Source organism: Lepeophtheirus salmonis, chromosome 7 (genome assembly GCF_016086655.4).
Source record: "Lepeophtheirus salmonis chromosome 7, UVic_Lsal_1.4, whole genome shotgun sequence".
NCBI classification, from domain to species: domain Eukaryota; kingdom Metazoa; phylum Arthropoda; class Copepoda; order Siphonostomatoida; family Caligidae; genus Lepeophtheirus; species Lepeophtheirus salmonis.
Genome location: NC_052137.2, coordinates 19417984 through 19439027, shown reverse-complemented (window position 1 = coordinate 19439027; position 21044 = coordinate 19417984). Strand labels below are relative to the sequence as shown.

General features: G+C 30.7%; 1 protein-coding gene and 2 long non-coding RNA genes across 3 annotated transcripts; 1 reads left to right on the top strand and 2 right to left on the bottom strand.

Moving 5' to 3' along the window:
• Positions 1 to 3138: 3138 nt before the first annotated feature.
• LOC139906044 (uncharacterized) lies at positions 3139 to 4301 on the bottom strand. Its single transcript, XR_011781240.1, has 3 exons — positions 3633 to 4301; positions 3442 to 3581; positions 3139 to 3378 (listed from the first exon to the last, which is right to left on the bottom strand). It is a non-coding gene; the product is annotated as an uncharacterized lncRNA (long non-coding RNA).
• Positions 4302 to 13391: 9090 nt separating this feature from the next.
• Positions 13392 to 16608, top strand: LOC121121958 (carboxypeptidase B). The gene is made up of 8 exons (XM_040716952.2): positions 13392 to 13558; positions 13614 to 13835; positions 13896 to 13992; positions 14068 to 14212; positions 14260 to 14414; positions 14482 to 14781; positions 16154 to 16235; positions 16291 to 16608. Exons 1-8 carry the CDS (start codon positions 13485 to 13487, stop codon positions 16479 to 16481), a joined length of 1266 nt encoding a protein of 421 aa, XP_040572886.1. The 5' UTR covers positions 13392 to 13484; the 3' UTR covers positions 16482 to 16608.
• Positions 16609 to 18796: 2188 nt separating this feature from the next.
• On the bottom strand, positions 18797 to 20085 carry LOC139906052 (uncharacterized). The gene is made up of 2 exons (XR_011781252.1): positions 19564 to 20085; positions 18797 to 19501 (listed from the first exon to the last, which is right to left on the bottom strand). It is a non-coding gene; the product is annotated as an uncharacterized lncRNA (long non-coding RNA).
• Between the last annotated feature and the right edge of the window lie 959 nt (positions 20086 to 21044).

The following is a 21044-nucleotide window of genomic DNA, read 5'->3' as shown; positions in this document are numbered from 1 at the left end:
TTTTGAACAGCCATTGCACAAAAGTTATGGAAGAAACAACAGAACATACCATTTTATTTTAAAGTCCTGGCCACTGTCTGACATTTTAACATAATAATGGTCTTTTAAATGCACATTGTAGATTCTATAGGTCTACAAAATTGAGATTTCTAAATTTTTGTCATGCAAAAACAGTGATTTTTGAGCACAATGGGTCACAAATTCAAATTTCTTGGCTAATCCACACAGATAAATCCTATAATATGAAATCTGTAATAAAAATATTTTAGTAATCATAAATTATTTAAAATAATGAATAACAGACAAGTTCCTTGTAAAATTCAATCATGATCAGGTATTTATTTGATTTCTGTAAAATTGAAATACTCGGAACTTAAACAACATTTATTCAGCAATCTTCTTTAATGCAATTTTGTATAATAAGTAGTCAAATATATCTTTTACTTCAGGACTTGAATAGGTGCCGCAGCGTATTGAAACTGCGTGCTGTTTTCTTTACTCAACTTTGTTTGCTCCTTATAAATATATGAAGATATGTCATTTGACTGACTGAAAAAAAAAAAAATATAAAGCAATTGTTTTCATCATCGTTCATAATTTTAATAAAAGTTATGCTTAATCACCCAAATTTTAAAAGGTATCTTTTTAGCAATACACTACTCTAGCGAAATCTCTACTGTATTTTATCAGTAGACCATATTATACGAGATATATACTACAGGTGAGAAATTCGAGTTATTCATAGAAATACTGTGAGATTATTTTTTATGTACCTATATTTATACACAGGTCGGGCTTTACTACTCTTCCTACAAATTAACCCTTGTCTGATTGATAGGATCTTTAATTTTAATTCTTATTATAGCCAGAGCTTTTTTAGGGTGCGTCTTAACTTGAGGACAAATATCTTTCGAGGGGGGGGGGATGGACTATGGTTTTTACTAAGCTCTTTTAAGTCATTGTGAAGATAGAAGAATAAAAAAGTACATTAGAAGGTGAAACTAATCAATCTTTATTATTTATATTTTATCAAATTTCTTTTAAATAGTTGAGCTCTATCAATTTGGGCACATCAATAGATTAAAAAAATGGTAGTAATTCATAACATTCTTGGGTATTTTGTTACTTTGATAATGGACCTTGCTATATATATCGTGATATGTAAAAGACAACTCCTTGACATCTGACAGTATCGCTGATGACAATATTGAGCAGCTTTTCATTCACTATTTCTACAAATTCATAAGGATCTTTTTAAATGCAATATTACATTATCAGAGATTAACAGATAGCCAAATGACAGTAGAACAATAAAAAATTCATCACAAATTAAACAAAGGTTTTATTAATAACAGCGGATATCTAAACTCCAAAAATAAAATATAGACATGTCCTAGATGAAGAAATTAGTCGTTGGAGAAAATTACTAACACATGCTATTATAATATTGTACTTATAAATTTATTATGAGTAACTCTGGATAGGTACAATAGATATTATTAAGTAATAATCATATTTATACTAATTTAATTAATGATTTTCGATGTAACTGATACTACAAGTATTATGTCTTGTGCCTAATTTCTTTGAATTTCTCTTTTCTATTTATAAATCATTATTTGTCCACTTAAACTTATGCATAACAACCATCCTCAAAAAGTTTGTAAACATAATTATAATATGAATATAATATTTTTTGCTTGATTCAATGCGAATAGTATCAGCATATTTTAAAAATATTGACTAAGAATTTTAAGACAATACAATTAATATTCAATTAATCCGAACCAAATTGTGGAATGAAATAGATATCCATTTAGCATTAAGTAAATAGATATAAATTATATTAGTAACTACTAATCAAGTTTAATAGAAATCAAGGTTATACCATAACGCGTGTACGACTTATGTTTGACTTTCACCATGCTTTTAATAATGAAGTCATAGTAGATAAGTGATTGTGTGTTATGTCAAACTCTGTTTTTCTTGCCCAGCTGTCTAGTTGGTGCGATACATTAAATTGAAAATTATAGCAATCGTGACGTCATAGACTATGAGTGGTTGCGTGTTTTGTCAAAATCTGTTTTTCTTGCCCAGCAGTCTAGTTATCGTACCAATACATTAAATTGAAAATTCTTACAATAGTGACGTCATAGACTATGAGTGGTTGCTTGTTTTGTCAAAATCTGTCTGTCTTGCCCAGGAATCGGTACAATACATCAGATTGAAAATTCTAGCAAGCCCGATTACATCATGGTCTAACCTCGTATTTCTATTAACCTTGCTACTAATAAGAAGATGAATAGCACGTAGTTCTTGTAAAATACACACGCTCGTTTTTAGCGTTCAAGTCCTGTAGTAAAAGATGTCTTTCATAAGTATAGTTGATAATATTGTAGAGAAAAACGCGTGCAAGGAGGAGGGGGAAAAAGACATATGGTATCATTGTTTAAAATACTAATATGATTATCATCTGCCTGCTTTATTATGATTTTTGAGGGTATAACGAATATATTTATTAGCAAAATGTTTAAGGAAGATATACTACGTATAATTGACTTCGACGTTTTTTATCCGTTACAGTAGATTTGAAAACGTCACACTCCATGAAATTGTAATTCATTATGAACCTTATTCTCAGAATAATGCTAATGAAACGACAAAGTAGAGTATTTGAAATATATTTGAAGCTCAAAGTTTAAAAAAGAAGGCTTTAATTAAATATAATCTGCATACTAAAAAATAAACCATTAAACATTTAAGTTAAATATACAAAATTAAACAATTAAAATCATATAACTATTAATAATAATAAATTATAAATACAGAATATTGAAATAATAGATTGATCCAGATAACTTTTTCTTGTTTTAACATCGGAATTCAGTTAAATATGTCATAACTTTAGGTTGCAATACACAAGCGAGACGTGGAGTTTAATCAAAAGATAATCACCCCTCTTCTTCATGTGGAAGTTGCTATATACAATTGTGCACAGGATAGATATATCTCTACCGATGAGATCTAACTAATTATTAATAATAAAGTAAATGTCAAAATCATAAAATTAGACAATCAATATACTAATAAAAAAATTTTATAAATAAATTCATCCTAAAGATTTAGAGCAAAAGCTAATTATGTAGTAATGTCCGGCGATATTACTCCCTATTAAGAGCATCAAAAAAGATTTCCCCCCGTTATTTAGGTATGCTTATATAACAACATACTATTATCATGATGGATATACACAATTGTTAATTATAATGCAACACCCAATGTAACTACCCTCGTTGTTGTGACCATTTAAACAGTTGTTTTTGCCTTTTATGAGTTTTCTGAACACCATTTCTTGGAGCCCATCAACCATAGCTAAGCCTTAAGTGATAAAAAAAGTAATATTTATTGACAATGTAATATTGGAAAACCTAATTATCATACCCAAGTCTTAAAGTGAAGTAAGTAGTCTCAGACAAACTAGTTGCAAACCATCCAAAGCTACTACCCCCGTTGTTGTGACCATTTAAGCAGTTGTTTTTGCCCTTTACTGAGTTGTGTATCATAATTCTTGATATGTTTAGCTAAAATAGAATCATATTTTATGGTTAGATTTAAAAAAATTGAATACTTACTGTGAGATAGTACAAAATTCAGAGTTCCATTTCGATATTCGTAAATACGTTTTACTGATAACTTGATCATCATTTGGTGTGGATGACTCAAAACATTTTTATATGTATTTCTATATATGACATCAGTACCAACATCCTCCATTAATTTAATGATGGTTCCTCGGGAACCAATATGTTTACCCTTGTATTTCTCCATAAGCAATGGATAAGGTTATATTACATGCAATAAGCATCGTTGTGAGATCAAAGTTAAAGTCTGACTTGATGTATTTATCGTTAAATTGATTTTATAGATGAATATCCATACTCTTGTTATAAGATGAGGATAATGAGTGGCGTGTAATTCTAGACAGGGGACTAAAGGCACATTTATATCGACAAATCCGACAAACCATCTGTTTCTCATCCGGTAAGTATTTTCCAAATTCCTGGGCCTCCATTTTCATAAATCCAGACAGAAGGCGACGTCATTTTGGGGATTTTATTCAGTTCTCTATTGACTATCACCATCTAATATTATATTAATATTGAATAATAAAGGCGGGAATGATAACGTTCATGATTGATAGAAGAAGATGTATATTATTTAATCAATGATGCCATAAGTAATTCTTCTTTTCTCCTCGCACGCTTTTCTATTCTTACCAAAATTATCACCCTTATTCATAAGTAATAAACAAAGGTGAAAATCCAGTGTAGAATGGGCATTTTAAAAAAAAGAAACAAAAAATCAACATGGTAACCCTAACAATTTGAAGAGGGTTTTGGAGAAGAGAAATAATAATGCTCATGACGTTTCATTAATCAGCTGTGACAAGAGAAGATGAAAAAAAGGATATAAACGATGAAATTTGCTACTATTACTCCGATGTCGATCCCCAATTTTACTCCAAGTCCAACAAGGACTTACAATTATATCTCTGCAACAAATCCTCAGGGTTACGCTCCGTCTTTTATGAGCACACACGAACGTTCAATCAGGCTTTGAATATAATTGAATCTATTTAGGAAAGGGTGTTTACTACTCAAGAATTAAATAATAATGCAAGCTGCAGAGGAAAAGAAAATTCCTTCTTTATACTACCAATTACAAATTAACGGGCCAGCTAAAAAACACACCGGATTTACCTGTATGGATACATAATTTTAAATAAGAGTTATAATTATTTTGGATTTTTTAGTTAAAGATATAATTTTCTTGAATATAGGCTTTTTTTTTCATCAATTAAAATATTGCATAAAGAAAACGGGAACACTAAGAGCATGAAGCACTAAAATGCCTTTTTTTTTACTTCCATGTGTTTTAACCACAACGGTATCTTGGAACAGAAACATTCTTCACCATATCAATAGATTTTAAAGCAAGACACTTATGAATAACCCTTACACCACTGAGAAAAAGTGTGCCAGAACAGGCAATGAATACAAAAACAATCATTTTTATATAAAGTTTTGTCTCATTATAAGCCCTTAGATTAATTGGTATTTACTGAGTATTGATGTGGAGATCCTAAATCCTCCCTATAGTGATATTCATATATGATAACAAGTATTTTGTAAGTAAGAAAATGATTGCCGACTTTTTTAATATATATATTTGAAATTAATTTTTTTTCAAATATATTATAAGTCTACAGAAGTTATGAGATCACTTATAATTTATTATCACATAATGACGTTCCCATAAACTATTTGTGCATATGGTAGGAGAGTTGAATATGCTATAAATATTTATGAAAGAGAACACGTCATTATCTTTCATAGTTTATGATCGATCGTATTCCATTATTTTTATAACAATGTTAAAAGAGACTCACAGTTAACAAAGAAATCGGAAGTATGGCTTGAAGTGTCTAGAATCAGTGCCGTATGTAAACGCTTGATTTTCAGTGGTGAGCGTGAGATATTTAAACATATGCTACAGCACAGAATTGATTTTGCAAGAATATCGTCCAATAGACTGTCTGACCATGATATTCTTCTGGCAAACATTGGGAAAAATCAAATCAAAAACTCTAGGCGGGAAGTCAATGTCGAACTATTCAAAAAGGAAGGTGCATAATAGAGTATAAAATACACGGGGCGAGAATAAGAGGGAAAGTTTTGAACTATAAAATTGAGTCAAACAATTTAAACCTCCTTAAATATATGGAAAAGAATAACGAATGAAGTCAATGAACGAGATTATAATAGACCATGAAACGGTTACATCGACCCAACAGATAGCAGATTATGTTTACAAGTCTTAATGTTCTAAACTCGCATGTATAGGTGGTGATGCATTTGAAATAAATGACGAAAAAAATGCATGTGTTCTTTATCATTACTTAGAAGAAAAAGATTCTCCTCTCTTTTCTTGACACAAAGGTGTCAATCAAACTTTACATGTCTTTATGGAGCACCTTGTCCACCATCACCCTGTCCATGTTCAAGAGGGCGAGGATGGAAAGCCTCTCCTGAGTCATGTGGTTCTTTAGCCTTCTGAGACAGGAGAATGACTGGTCCACCTCACAGCTGGCGATAGGCATTTATGCCAGGATCCCGATCACCTTGTATAGTTCCAGCATCAAGCGGAACACTCCCGAGCTTATTAACTCCGCTGCAATTTGTGACGAAACCATGTCTTCTGTGTCAACATCTGCCTACAGAAATATAAATTTTAAACATATGATGGAAAATGAAACATTATAGTTTTAAACTTAAATTGCTGGAAGATTACATGGTCAGACTGGAGCTGCTCGAGATCAAGTCTGTAGTGTTTGAAAACACTCTCCATGGCACATATCTTCACCTCACTTCCATTGACGATTGCAATTATATCCATTCTGATATCTTTAACGTCTGTGGCAAATCTGCACTCAAGCTCCGATATAATCTTATTGATTGAAACATCGAAATGTATTTCACAGAGGTATTATTCAGTTGTTCTTGCCACTTTACTCTCCTTGGAATGTTCGTCTCCTTGAAGACCAAATCAAATGAGTCTTCTTGGTGAGCTACTGATTTCAGCTCTAACGACTTCATTTCAGCAAGTTTCCGGATTGGTTCAAAGCTTTTCTCATTCTTTAGATCTTCAAGTGTTCTAATCAGTAGGTTGACGTGTTTCCGGGCCTTTGTTAGGTCAACCTTTCTCCCTTGAAGTTCATCTGACAAGCTAGATGCGTGTCGGAGGAGTGTCTTCAACAGTTCAATGGCGAAAAAAAAATTTCCGAATAAAGATGTTGTTGAGCAGAGAAGTTGCTATTAAACTCGGCAATGTATTTTTATATCGTCTCATCATTATTAGGGTCTTAATGATTCTAACCATCTCCAGAGATACAGCGTGTACGGCATTGTAACAGAGACTACAGCTGGTGGCAGACTGGTTCCTCAGGGTAATCATCTTGGCAAGCTCCTCATCTTTACTTGTTATCTTCACAAACTTTTAGATTGCTGACCTCTTTGGTATCAATCAAGGGTAATAGTTGGTTACAATCAAGGGTAATAGTATTTCTATTAATCTTGGCTGCAATGTATCTTTTCAATGTGACCTACATGTCGGATTTTAGTTTAAAAAAAACTATTAATTTTCATGAAAAATACACGAATCATATAATAACATATATAGGTTCAATCACCTATATTTATAAAATGACAGGCTATATCTCAAAGAGATATTACGGTTAATTATAGGCATTGAATTCAAATTTCGGGGATGAATTGAGATACCCGAGAGTGTTTACTGTAGTTTAAAACCTCCATTTTATCTATTTGACTTAATTTGGTCCCAATATTGTCTTAGATATATAATTTATTAATCCTTTAAATGTGCAGGTGAATTTTGGCTACTTTAAGAACAATTTACAGTGCCTCCAATGGATTAATCAGAATCCTTTATTCATTGAAATGAGCTATAATTTATTGGAAAATGTATTCTAGGCTCAATTTTCAGACAAATTATTCCACCTTCCTTTCGGGTTGACGGGCTACAAATATATAATTTTATTTCAATGACTCAGTACTATTCAGAGTTTGCCATAAGTATAGTTGATAATATTGTAGAGAAAAATGCGTGCGAGGAGACAGGTGGGAGAAAGACACATGGTATCATTGTTTAAAATACTGATGTGATTATCACTGATAATCACATCAGTATTTATCAGTTGCCTGCTTTATTATGATTTTTGAAGGTGTAACGAAAGTATTTATTAGCAAAATGTTTAATAAAGATATAATGAATATAATTGACTTAGACGATTTTTATCCGTTACAGTAGATTTGGAAACGTCACACTCCATGAAATAGTAATTTATTGTGAACCATATTCTCAGAAAAATAACTAATAAAACGACAAAATAAGATTATTTCGAAATATATTTGAAGTTTCAAATTTAAAACAGAAGGCTTAAATTAAATATAATCTACATACAAAAAAATAAACCATCATACATTTAAGTTAAATATACAAAATTAAACAATTAGAATCATATAACTAATAATAACAATAAATTATAAATACAGAATATTGAAATAATAGATTGATCCAAATAATATCTTCTTGTTCTAACATCGGAATTCAGTTCAATATGTCATAACTTGAGGTTGCAAAATACAAGCCAGACGTGGAGTTTAATCAAAAAGATCATCACCTTTTTTCCTTATGTGCAAGTTGCATATACAATTGTGCACAGGATAGATATATTTCTACCGATGAGATTTTAATAATTATTAATAATAAAGTAAATCATAAAATAATGTTAGATTTAAATCCATATCTTCTTCCAATCTTAGTAAGAACAGCTTTTAGAACCCCACTTTCATTTATTTCATATTTATCTAAAAAAAGAAAAGTTAATCCATGCAGTCAAATTTAACTGATAAGACAATTCAGGCAACCATTCTTGACTTATTGTAGTTTTCTAACATGACATCGTAAAGATTTAGAGCAAAAGCTAATTATGTAGTAATGTCCGGCGATATTACTCCTTATTAAGAGCATCAAAAAATATTTTTTTCTCCGCTATTTATGCTTATATAACAACATATACACACAATTGGTAATTATAATGCTACACCCAATGCAACTACCCCCGTTGTTGTGACCATTTAAGCAGTTGTTTTTGCCTTTTATGAGTTTTCCGAACACCACTTTTTGAAGCCTATGATCCATAGCTAATCCTTAAGTTATAAAAAAGCAATATTTATTGACTATGTAATATTGGAAAACCTAATGATCATACCCAAGTCTTTAAGTGAAGAAACTAGTCTCAGACAAACTAGTTGTGAACCATCCAAAACTACTACCCCCGTTGTTGTGACCATTTAAGCAGTTGTTTTTACTATTTAATGAGTTGTGTATCATAATTCTTGATATGTTTAGCTAAAATAGAATCATATTTTAGGGTTAGATTTAAAAAAGTTGAATACTTAATGTTAGATAGTACAAAATTCAGAGTTTCATTTCGAAATTAGTAAATATTTTATACTTTTTACTGATAACTTGATCGTCATTTGGTGTATACGACTCAAAACATTCTTATATGTATTTCTATAAATGACATCAGTACCAACATCCTCCATTAATTTAATGATGGCTCCTCGGGAAGGGATAGGTTTACTCGTGTATTTCTCCATAAATTTTTTGAACATAGATGATTAGCAATTGATAAGGTTATATTACATGCAATAAGCATCGTTGTGAGATCAAAGTTAAAGTCTGACTTGATGTATTCATCGTTAAGTTGATTTTATAGATGAATATCCATGCTCTTGATATGAGATGAGAATAATGAGTGGCGTGTAATTCTAGATAGGAGACCAAATGCACATTTATTTCGACAAATCCGACAAACCATCTGTTTCTCATCTGGTAAGTAATTCCCAAATTCCTGGGCCTCCATTTTCAGAAATCCAGACAGAAGGCGACGTTATTTTAGGCATTTTATTCAGTTCTCTATCGACTATCACCATCTAATATTATATTAATATTGAATAATAAAGGCTGGAATGATGACGTTCTTGATTGATAGAAGAAAATGTATATTATTTAATCAATGATGCCATAAGTATTTCTTCTCTTCTCCTCGCACGCTTTTCTATTCTTACCAAAATTATCACCCTTAGCCATAAGTAATATACAATAGATTTTAATAATTAATTATAACTTAATCCATTTATATTTACATATTGGATTAGTAGACGGTTGGATAAGGTTGTTGTTTTGTTTTGTTTTTGGTCCGCTGAAACGGACAAAGTAAAATACTGACGAACGGCAATGTCTAGAATTATAGAATAATTCAGCCTTATACATGGATTCAGTGTAGTTGATATGAGTTATTTTTTTGTTATGTACATCCATGACACTAAAGGTCTCAAATTAACCAAAAATATTTCTAAAAATTGAAAATGAAATAGAATAGAATTTGGAAGGAATTGGTTTCAAAAGTTTCAATTAAGGAGCCTTGGACGATAACTCTCTTGGTCCCTCATTAGGTATTTCATTCGAGTATTCTTTCTCTTTATCAAATTCCTCAAATCTTATAAAAGTATACAATGACTCCATTAAATATATAGAGTGAGTAATTTATGTTTAAGCAAATGGATGATGGACATATTTTGATGTAAAAAGACATATTCACAATGAATTATACTTCTACTTAAGTATATTACATACACCGAATGAGATACGAGAACCTCTTCTAAAGAGATGAGATTCCTGAACAATAAGGATATCCGAATGTTATATGAAATAAACAAATAATTTATGAGATATGAATTCACTGGAACTATGAGTGGACGCAGGTCTATATATTCGGATGCTCCGCAAAAATATCCATCCAAATCATTCTTATTGACTAAGAAGTCATTGATGTGATGTATACTTATATATTACTATTCTGACTAAAGTTTATCACACGAACTATTTTAACAAAAAAGTACTAAATCATTTTATTTATCCTCCTTTACTCAATAATGTAAGAGGCTTCGTGGCGCTTGTTATTATCTCCAGCTTGGATATTATTGGATCCGTGGATGAAGAAAGCCACAATTACGACTATTTATTTACCGACTCACATCCTTGACTGTCGGAAAGGAAAGGAAATTAAAAATAAATAAAAATGTTAGGTAGCTTTCTGTATTTTTTATTGCCACCTGTTAATTATTATTCAGAGAATATTTATTAATTATTATTTAGAGAATAGTAATTAATTATTATATAGATTAATTTGATAATCTTATCAATGACTGAGTAGGAAATGACACGAATTATGAACGAAAGCCTTATATAATTAATAGTAAAGTCCTAATCCTATGTTTTACCTTTTTTGAGTTCATAATACGTAGAATCAGCTGATTCTACGTAATACAAGAGTCAACTTAAGAAAATTAATGAAACAGCTAAGTGGAAAAAAATTGGAAATCATTTCATTAGTTAAAAAGCACATTAGGTTGGTTCAGACTATTTTAGCCTTCAAATTGAGAGGAAGTCGGCATCTATGGATATATTTTGCCCACCAACTCAAAAGACAGCCCAAAGAAATATTTAAAATTTTAAAAAAATAAACCCGCATACTCTATTAATATTTCTACGACCGATATAGTAGAGAGGAATAAGAACAAAACACAGTTGTGATTAAGCTCGACCGAAACAAGCTTTAGCAGTTCCAGATACAGGTGCTGATATTTCAGTGATGGGGATGGAAATATTTCGAAAGATTGGATTAAAAAATCAAATTAAAATAAAGTCAAGAATAAAAGAAGATATAACTTCAATGAATGGTCAACGTTTAGTTAAATGTGGAACACTTTGTGCAAATATATGTGTTGATAAATCAAAGCTTCTTCTCTAATTGTTGTTTGTCAAAATGTTAATGGTGTTTACCTTGACCGTAGAACATGTCAAAATCTCAATATCATACACGATAATTTCCCTCACCCTATGTCCAAAAATATAAATTCCTTTTCAACAAATGCCAACCCCTTATCAGAAAACAAAGTCTGACCAGAAAGACATACGTGGATTAAGACTTTTCCATCACAAACAGATGATCCAAAACTTTTTAAGTTAGTAGAATAGAAATTACGGTTTATATACAATTGTGTTTTTGATGAAACTAATGAACTTAAACCTATCAAGGGTAAATACGTTGGGAACACAATGAAGATTACACTGAAGTCTGATGCTAAACTGTTCGCTATTCATTCTGCTCGTCGAATACATTATTCACTCCGAGACAAAGTTAAGTCCACTTTAGAAGATATGGAGAAAAAGAAAATTATTCGGAAGCTAGGAGATATTCCCACTCAATGGTGCCACCCAATAATCATTGTTCTCAAGTTAAATAGAGATATTAGGTTTTGTGCGGATCTAACAAAACTCGATTCTCAAGTCTTTCGTATGTCATATCGTACAAAAACCCCTGCTGAAGCTATTTCTGGATTTAGTAAAGAAGATCGTTATTTTGCTAAAATAGATGTAACAAAAGGATATTGGCAGATGCCTATACATTCAGATTCACAGGAATTGACAACATTCATTACTCCTTTCGGTAGATAAAAATTCATAAGGTCTCCAATGGGATTTATTTCTACAGGAGATTCCTTCTCCTATACAGGAGATATCGCAATTGATGGATTACCCGTTAACAAGGTTGTGGATCATATGGGAATGGTAAAAGACAAGTTCATTGAACTTCTCGCCCTAGTTTGTGAAACGTTGGAAAGATGTTCGAAACATGGATTAACATTAAATAAGTCTAAATCAGTTTTATGTGGTAAGAATATTAACTTTGTTGGATATGAAATCTCTTAAAACTCGATCAGAGCAGATATTAGGAAGACTTCAGGGATATCTGAATTCCCTATTCCTGCTACTCGTACCGAACTTAGGTCATTTATGTGATTAGAAAATCTACTTGGTGGATTTTGCCATGAACTCTCTAAATATACGTAACCCCTACGTGATCTCCTCAAGGTCAAGAACGAATTCTAATGGTTATCTGACCATATCTAAGCTTTTGAAACAACCAAGAAAATTCTGATATCTCCTCCAGTCTTAGCCATATTTAATAAAAATACCAATAATTTATAACCATTTAGAAAATAACTTTACGAATACTCAAAATAATAAATATATTATAAATAAGTGTTATATAAATTATAATAATTTTAGTAGCCGGAGTCGGTACAAATTTTCCGAGTCATGACTCTGACTCCATCAAAAATGGTAATGATTCCACAGCGCTGCTTGCCAAGTATATCAATTTCAACCCGACATTCAATCTTCATTACTGCGCAATATGAAAGTACTATGTCTTAATTTTTAACCTCTTTTTTTTTCAATAACTATCATTAATTGTCTACTCGAATCTCATATTATACTATTCAATTGCAGGTATTTAAAAGTATCAACTTTTCCTGAATATTATAACTCTGTAATTTTTGAAAATTTCATTCAATTTTCTTGATATTTTTATTGAAATATCATATTTGACATAACAGATTTAACACTACAAAAAAAAAAAGTAGGAAATTTCAAAGATAAATTGGTCATAACTTCCTTATTATTGAAACTAAATATATGATTTTGGTATCAAAATGTATTTTTCACCATTATCTATTGGATTAAATAGGCTTAAATGGAAAAAAAATAATTCGAAATTTTTTGTGACATCCCTACTATATCTATTCAAAAACAAAAAAATTTTTTACAAAGAATATAATATTCAAGTAAGAACGTACTTTCACGTATATTTCATGTTCCATGTCTTCAACTAGTTGGGAGATCTCTTTTTTTTATTATATATATCTACATTATTATGAATAATAAAATAGTCAATAGTTTATCAATGTAATTGGGACCTGCTATTCACCATGTGGAGTAAGATTTTGTTCCTGTTACTCCTTCCGTTCTTTGACTCTGTCTCTCCAAGAAAGAATTATGAGGGGTAAATTGGTGCTGTTAGTTCACCTTCAATTTAATTAATTACCTCTCACTTTCAGTTACAAAGTCATCAAAACGGATATCTTGAAGTCGGAGAATATCTCAAAAGAACTATTTGAATTTGTTCATTATTCTGCGAATGGAAGTCTTGACTTTTGGATCTATCCACGCCTACAAAGTTCTTCTAAAATAATGTCTACACCCTCATTTTTTTCTGAACTTGAAGAATTTTTGAATAAGAGGTCTATATCGTTTGAAGTCATTATCCAGAATGTGGAGAGGTATTTATATAGATTGTGATTTTCTGTAAATTTTTTACTATATTTATCCAAAATACTCAGAACAATCGAAATAGAAGAAAAAACTCTGAAACAAAAAAAAAAGCTGAAGACATCGAGAAGAGCCATTGATTGGAATGCTTATTATAGCATGGACAATGTGAGACAAATTAAAACAAAAAAATGTTCTATTGAATTTTTAAAACTAATTTCGATAATATATTTATTAAATAAGATTTATAGATATTTAGAGGAGTTGGAAAAGGATAATGAATTTGTTTCTGTGGTCAAGTATGGGAGAACCTTTGAAAATCGAGATCTTAAGCTTCTACGAATTGAAAAAGCTGGAAGCAATGCCCCAAATATATTGGTTGAAGCTGGTAAATATTAAGTTAGTAAAACTATCTACGTTTATAATTATCTTAAGGAATTCATGCTCGGGAATGGATTTCACCTTCCATGGCAACTTATCTTATGCATAGCCTTATTGATGTGAAAAATAATTCCCATTATCTCGAAAAATTCAACTTTCACATCATTCCTATAGCAAATCCTGATGGCTACGAATATAGCAGGGTGTATGTGAGTTCATTGCTTATTTTGTATATAGTTATAAAAATATTGATAAAGGTTTCAAATTTTTATCAAGGATCGTTTATGGAGGAAAAATAGACGAAAAAACTCTGGTAGTAGTAATTGTATAGGAGTCGACTGTAATCGAAACTGGGATGTTTATTGGGCTCAATCTGGAGTAGATCATAATCCCTGTTCTCCAGTATATCCTGGAGTATCACCATTTTCTGAGGCAGAGACCAATTCTATTAGGCGTTATGTGGAGAGAATTAGCCCAACGCCTATTCTTAGTTTAAGTTTGCATAGTGCAGGAAGTTTATTGCTCATTCCCTATGGATATACTAACTTAGTTTTACCAGAAAACTACGATGAGCTTGTAAGTCAAAATAATCTACCTATAATTAATCTGTGTTAGTTACTTATTACATATTACTCCATGGAAAAGTAATTAAGTCATATTCAGTGATTGATTTATAAAATTAAAGCAGCGGGGATTGTCAGCGATGGATTCTGATTATTGGGGTTTGGGGGTTTCTCCCATGAGAAATGTTCTAAAATACAGTTAATTAAATTGCAATTTTAAAGCAATATGTGAATATATTGTCTGTAAATAAATATATATCAATAATGAAATAATTTTTTTTAAAGATAACCTATCACAGGGAATTACTCCCTGTCATTGTATAATTATTATTAATGAATGGGCTGATGAACTGTGGGTTATTGTGTATAAAGCAAAAAAATACACATTATACTTGCAATTTAATGATAAGTATGGATGTTTTGAGTTCAAATACTCTCAACTATTTTCATTGTAGGGGGGATGACATCCCATCATCCCCCACTACTCGATCTCTGGTTATATTACTCATTACTTAGAATCATGGTAACAATATTACTTATTTTTCAGTATTAGTGATGTAATCGATTTGGCGATTTTTTTTTTACACTGAATTATGATTCTAGGTGAATATTTATAAGTAAATATGTAGTTTTACTCTTCAAACAAATTTTTTTTTATCATCAATTTATTTTAGGCCCTGGATCCTCTAAATAAAACTAGAAAATATAATTTTTTTTGCGCATTTACAATAATGAAGTATGTAGATATGAAGCAGGTATTCCTAGTGTTGTGTTTATCCTTATTTTGGACCTAAGACTACAGTCCCGTCTAGTTCAGTCTCTGTCTGGTTCAGTTCAGTCCTACATATCAGTTTTAATAATTAATGGGTTCGATCCTGGATGACGTCTTAACTTTAATTCTTCTTTTTTTAATCAGTTGTAGTACGCACAGTCCGAAGGACCGCTCCCAAGTACAAAGGACTGGTTCTAAGACTAGGCTGAAACGAATAAATAAGGCCTGACACAACAAAAGCAGTTTCTAACTTTGCATCGTTGAATTATAAGTCTTGGCTTATTCTTCACAAATAATTTCAAACTTATTTATTCACTGATTCTTTAATTATTCAACTGTCCCATTCAAACAACACAGACTTAAAGCGCCTAAAAATAAGTAATAGTATTTCACTATTACTTTGCTCGTCTTCTGATCATTAAAAGATATTTTATTAATAACTTAAGTAATGGCATATTCAATGAAGTAATCTACATATTTTAAGTTATTACATAGTAATTTCGTTATTTTACTTATTACTTCTTTGGCAAAGTAATATCGTTAAATTTAAAGTTACTTCACTCGTTACTATTAAAGTATTTTTATAATTATTTGTATTTTAACTATAAACTAGATTAAGTTGGCAAGAGAAGCTGTGGGTGCGTTGAATCAAGTACATCATTCGAATTTTAAGGCTGTACACTCTACGGACTTATGTAAGTCCGAACATAATAATAATATTCATATAATATTTATTTTTTTCAAATATAGATCCAGCATCTGGTACTTCCGACGATTGGTATATGAAAATATTAGGGTCTCGATTTGCATATACATTTGAACTAAGACAAGGTGGGCCCTATGGGTTTGAATTACCTTCAGAGCAAATATATCCGAGTGGTCAAGAACTCTGGGTAGCCTTTGAAGTAATTTTAGATAAAATGTATAACGTCACGTCTTGATAATTATCTTGACTTTACATATTTTTGCACCTTGAACAAATATTTAACAAGTTTTTTTATTATCTATAATTATTAATGTATATTTTACATTATTCTGTTGTTTCGAAATAAATTTTTGCTTCTATCATTCTTAAATTATTTATTTATTGCAATGGATTTTTGAAAAACAATTAAGTTTTTGAGAGTAGCTATGGACTTTTGAAATTTTTTGCGATAAATTTAATTTTTAAAATTTTGTTCCAAACAACTCTGGATTTTGAATTTTTTTTCCAAAAAAAATTAATTTTTTGAGAATAGCTATGGATTTTGAAATTTTCTTTTCCAAAAAATTTAATAGAACTTTTTTCCAAAAAATTTCATATTTGAAATTTTTCATTAAAAAAATAATATTTTTTTAATAATTAATTTTAGAAATTTTGTCTTAAAAATTGAGACGTTAAGAGATTATAGGTCAATGAATTATCATACAAAAATTAATAAAGTTAACACACAACAGTTATCTTGAAAAAATAAAGCAAAGGCCCAATTAATTTTATTTATATTATACACAGGGTGTTAAGATAAAATTGCCACATTTTCCAAAAATCTTTAAATTGTCACTGAGGCCACATTTTTCGCGGAATTTAATTGAAAATTCGAACAAACTGTATATATGAATGTTGGAATAGAACTCATTTGAGGTATCCACTTCCAGCATCAATTACGGTCTGGATACGGATCCAGAAGAAGGAGAAGGCGTTGACAAGATAGTTCATTAGCATGTTGGTCATTGTATCCTTGATGGCATGATATGTTCAATTTGTTTTAGATTCATCGTAGTCCCAGACAAAATTATCACTGGATTAAGATCTGGAATGCTGGGCCCATATTTACTTTCCAATGAAGTCATAGTAGTGATAAATCAGCCATTACTTGCGGCTGATAACGGATATAGGGTCATCAGTCTCCAGAAGAGCCTAACGAATCTTTTGGACTGTCCAGATAGGGACACCAGTTATATTTGAGACCTTGCGATTTGAAATCTCCATGTTGTTGTTTCTCTGTAAATTCATTCTTCATTATAACTGGGGCAGCTGTTGCCATGATTCCCAAAACTTCACTTAAATTGATGGATACAACAACGTTTCTGTCGGCAACAAAAAAAAAAAAAAAAAAACGGAAAAAGAGATGCCATCATACGGCTACATGATAATTGATAACAAAATCTCCGGTTTGATCTTAACGTCCTGTTTATATACAAACAGAGAACCCATGGAATTCTAGAGACATGGAATAATAGATTATAGGAAAGTTAGTAGAAATCATTTTTGGCAAAAGACAATTTGCTGAATAATATTTTTGCCGAAGGACCTTTTTGGAGATTTGACCGGAAAAAGATATTTAATATTGATATATACGATTCCGTATTTAAATTCAATTTAAAATGATTGTATGATATTTCATATGCTATATACTTATGTCAAATGTGTAAGTTAATATGGGTTCTTTTGTAGAAAAATATATTTTTTCAAATTATGCTCATTATTAAATAAACAACACAGTAGTATGTTGTGCAAATTTTTATCGATTTAGTATTTTAAATAAATTAAATAATAAACAAAGGCAACAGCAGTTTCAGTGGAAGAAGTTCTAATCACTTCTCTGTTATCAATTAATTCTCATTCGACATGATGTATTATTCATATTGGACTGACAAACACACATATTAGGCAAGAGAAGTGACCATCCGATATTATATATCGTAATTAACCAAATTCGATGATTACATACTGTCGAATAATTTATTTAATGAACTATAACGGTAAAGATACGAACTAAATTCGAAATATTTTTTGGAGCCTCAGAGGTCATTAAGAGCCTGTTTTTGACCAAAATGAAACCAGCTTTCCCTTCACTCTTAATATATCACAGCAGTGTTACCTCGCTGACACAAAAATACCCAAAGTATTTTGTTGCCAGCTGTCGATTCCATCGTCTCACTGGATATGTTATGGACTTTTCATATTTTATTCGGATAATCCATAACTAAAGTTGATAATATTGTAGAGAAAAACGCGTGCAAGGAGAAGGGGGAAAAAAATACATATGGTATTATTGTTTAAAATACTGATGTGATTATCATCTGCCTACTTTATTATGATTTTTGAGGATATAACGAAAGTATTTATTAGCAAAATGTTTAATGAAGATATACTGTGTATAATTGACTTAGACGTTTTTTATCCGTTACAGTAGATTTTATAACGTCACACTCCATGAAATTGTAATTCATTATGAACCATATTCTCAGAATAATAACTAATAAAACGACAAAGTAAGAGTATTTCGAAATATATTTGAAGTTCCAAGTTTAAAATAGAAGGCTTAAATTAAATATAATCTACATACTAAAAAATAAACCATCATACATTTAAGTTAAATATACAAAATTAAACAATTGGAATCCTATAACGAATAACAATATTTACAGAATATTGAAATAATAGATTGATCCAAATAAAATTTTCTTGTTCTGACATCGGAATCCACTTAAATATGTCATAACTTTAGGTTACAAAACACAAGCGAGACGTGGAGTTAAATCAAAAAGATAATCCCCCCTTTTTCTTCATGTGGAAGTTGCTATATACAATTGTGTACAGGATAGATATATCTCTACCGATGAGATCTAACTAATTATTAATAATAAAGTAAATGTCAAAATCATAAAATTAGACAATAAATATACTAATAAAAAAAATGTTAGAAATAAATCCATCTTAAAGATTTAGAGCAAAAGCTAATTATGTAGTAATGTCCGGCGATATTACTCCTTATTAAGAGCATCAAAAAAGATATTTTCCCCATTATTTATGCTTATATAACAACATACTATTATCACGAAGGATTTACTCAATTGCTATTTATAATGATACACCCAATGTAACTACCCCCGTTGTTGTGACCATTTAAGTAGTTGTTTTTGCCTTTTATGAGTTTTCTGAACACCATTTCTTGGAGCCTATCAACCATAGCTAAGCCTTAAGTGATAAAAAAGTAATATTTATTGACTATGTAATATTGGAAAACCTAATTATCATACCCAAGTCTTTAAGTAAAGAAACTAGTCTTAGACAAACTAGTTGCGAACCATCCAAAGCTACTACCCCCGTTGTTGTGACCATTTAAGCAGTTGTTTTTGCCATGTAATGCGTTGTGTATCATAATTCTAGATATATTTAGCTAAAATAGAATCGTATTTTAGGGTTAGATTTAAAAAAAGTTGAATACTTAATGTTAGATAGTACAAAATTCAGAGTTCCATTTCGAAATTAGTAAATATTTTATTCTTTTTACTGATAATTTGATCGTCATATGGTGTGGATGACTCAAAACATTTTTATATGTATTTCTATAAATGACATCAGTACCAACATCCTCCATTAATTTAATGATGGTTCCTCGGGAAGGGATAGGTTCACATCACTATTTTAAACAATGATACCATATGTCTTTCTACCACCCCCCTTCTCCTTGCACGCGTTTTTCTCAACAATATTATCAACTTTATCCATAACATATCAAGTGGGACGATGAAATCGACAGCTGACAACAAAATACTCTCGGTATTTTTGTGTCAACGAGGGTGTAACTTTCCCTTTCTATCTCGAAATTGGAGACAACAACAGAGGATAGTTGGCATTCAATTCTCGCAACCTTTCAATAATAAGGAAATAACTCCGGAACGTCAAGCGTAGGAACGCGAAGTGAAGGAAGAATATTATTGACTGAGGAATAGATGACGCGAAGTGAAGCGGAATGATCTCGACTTTTACGAGTTCTTCGGTTAATTAGCACTTCGAAGGGTCACGGAAACAGATGGAAGGTCTCATTGTGTGGAAGAATACTATAATTGTATCTCATTGTCACATAATTTCCTTAATGAAAAATAACTTTCGATTGAAGGAACCAAAAGTTGATGTTATCACCCAATAGTGAAACTTTGTTTTATTCGTTGGATAATAAATAGTGTGTGCAAAAAAATATACTAGTAGTCTTCAAATTCAAAATTGAAAGGAATTTTGGGCTTCTTTTCAGGCTTTTATAACGAAAATGGTAATTATTTCTAATGAATCTCAATTATTTAAGTATTGTTGTCCAAATGAGTTCTTTGCCTTCAAACACAAATATCACACTGAATACTTGACCGATGAACTCTATTTAACTCTGAGTCTCTTTATGTTTACATAAAAATGTGGGTTTTTTTGTATAAAGCGATGATAAGGCGGGAGTATCATTCATAGTATTACTAAATTAAAACTCTTATTAATATCAGCTGCATGTTATATGATGTTGAGGGGAGAAAATGAATTAATGCTATTAAGAGGAGAACCTTCTACATTTAAAATACTATAAGTGCATGTAAAATATTATAATTACATTCAAATACATATATTTACATTTAATTATGCATTTTTAAAACAATTTAAACCAAAGATGGGTGTGAATTCTTTTTTCGAAAGAAAGATTTTAACACCATGGGCACGGCGATTTATTAAATATTAATAAAAAAGAGCACACTCA

Excerpts from the sequence above, each read along its gene's own strand:
- LOC121121958 (XM_040716952.2), top strand. The coding sequence starts at position 13,485 with ATGTGGAGTAAGATTTTGTTCCTGTTACTCCTTCCGTTCTTTGACTCT. Across the intron at positions 13,559-13,613 it reads CCAAGAAAGAATTATGAGGG|TTACAAAGTCATCAAAACGG; the intron begins GTAAATTGGTGC and ends TCTCACTTTCAG. Across the intron at positions 13,836-13,895 it reads ATTATCCAGAATGTGGAGAG|AACAATCGAAATAGAAGAAA; the intron begins GTATTTATATAG and ends CAAAATACTCAG.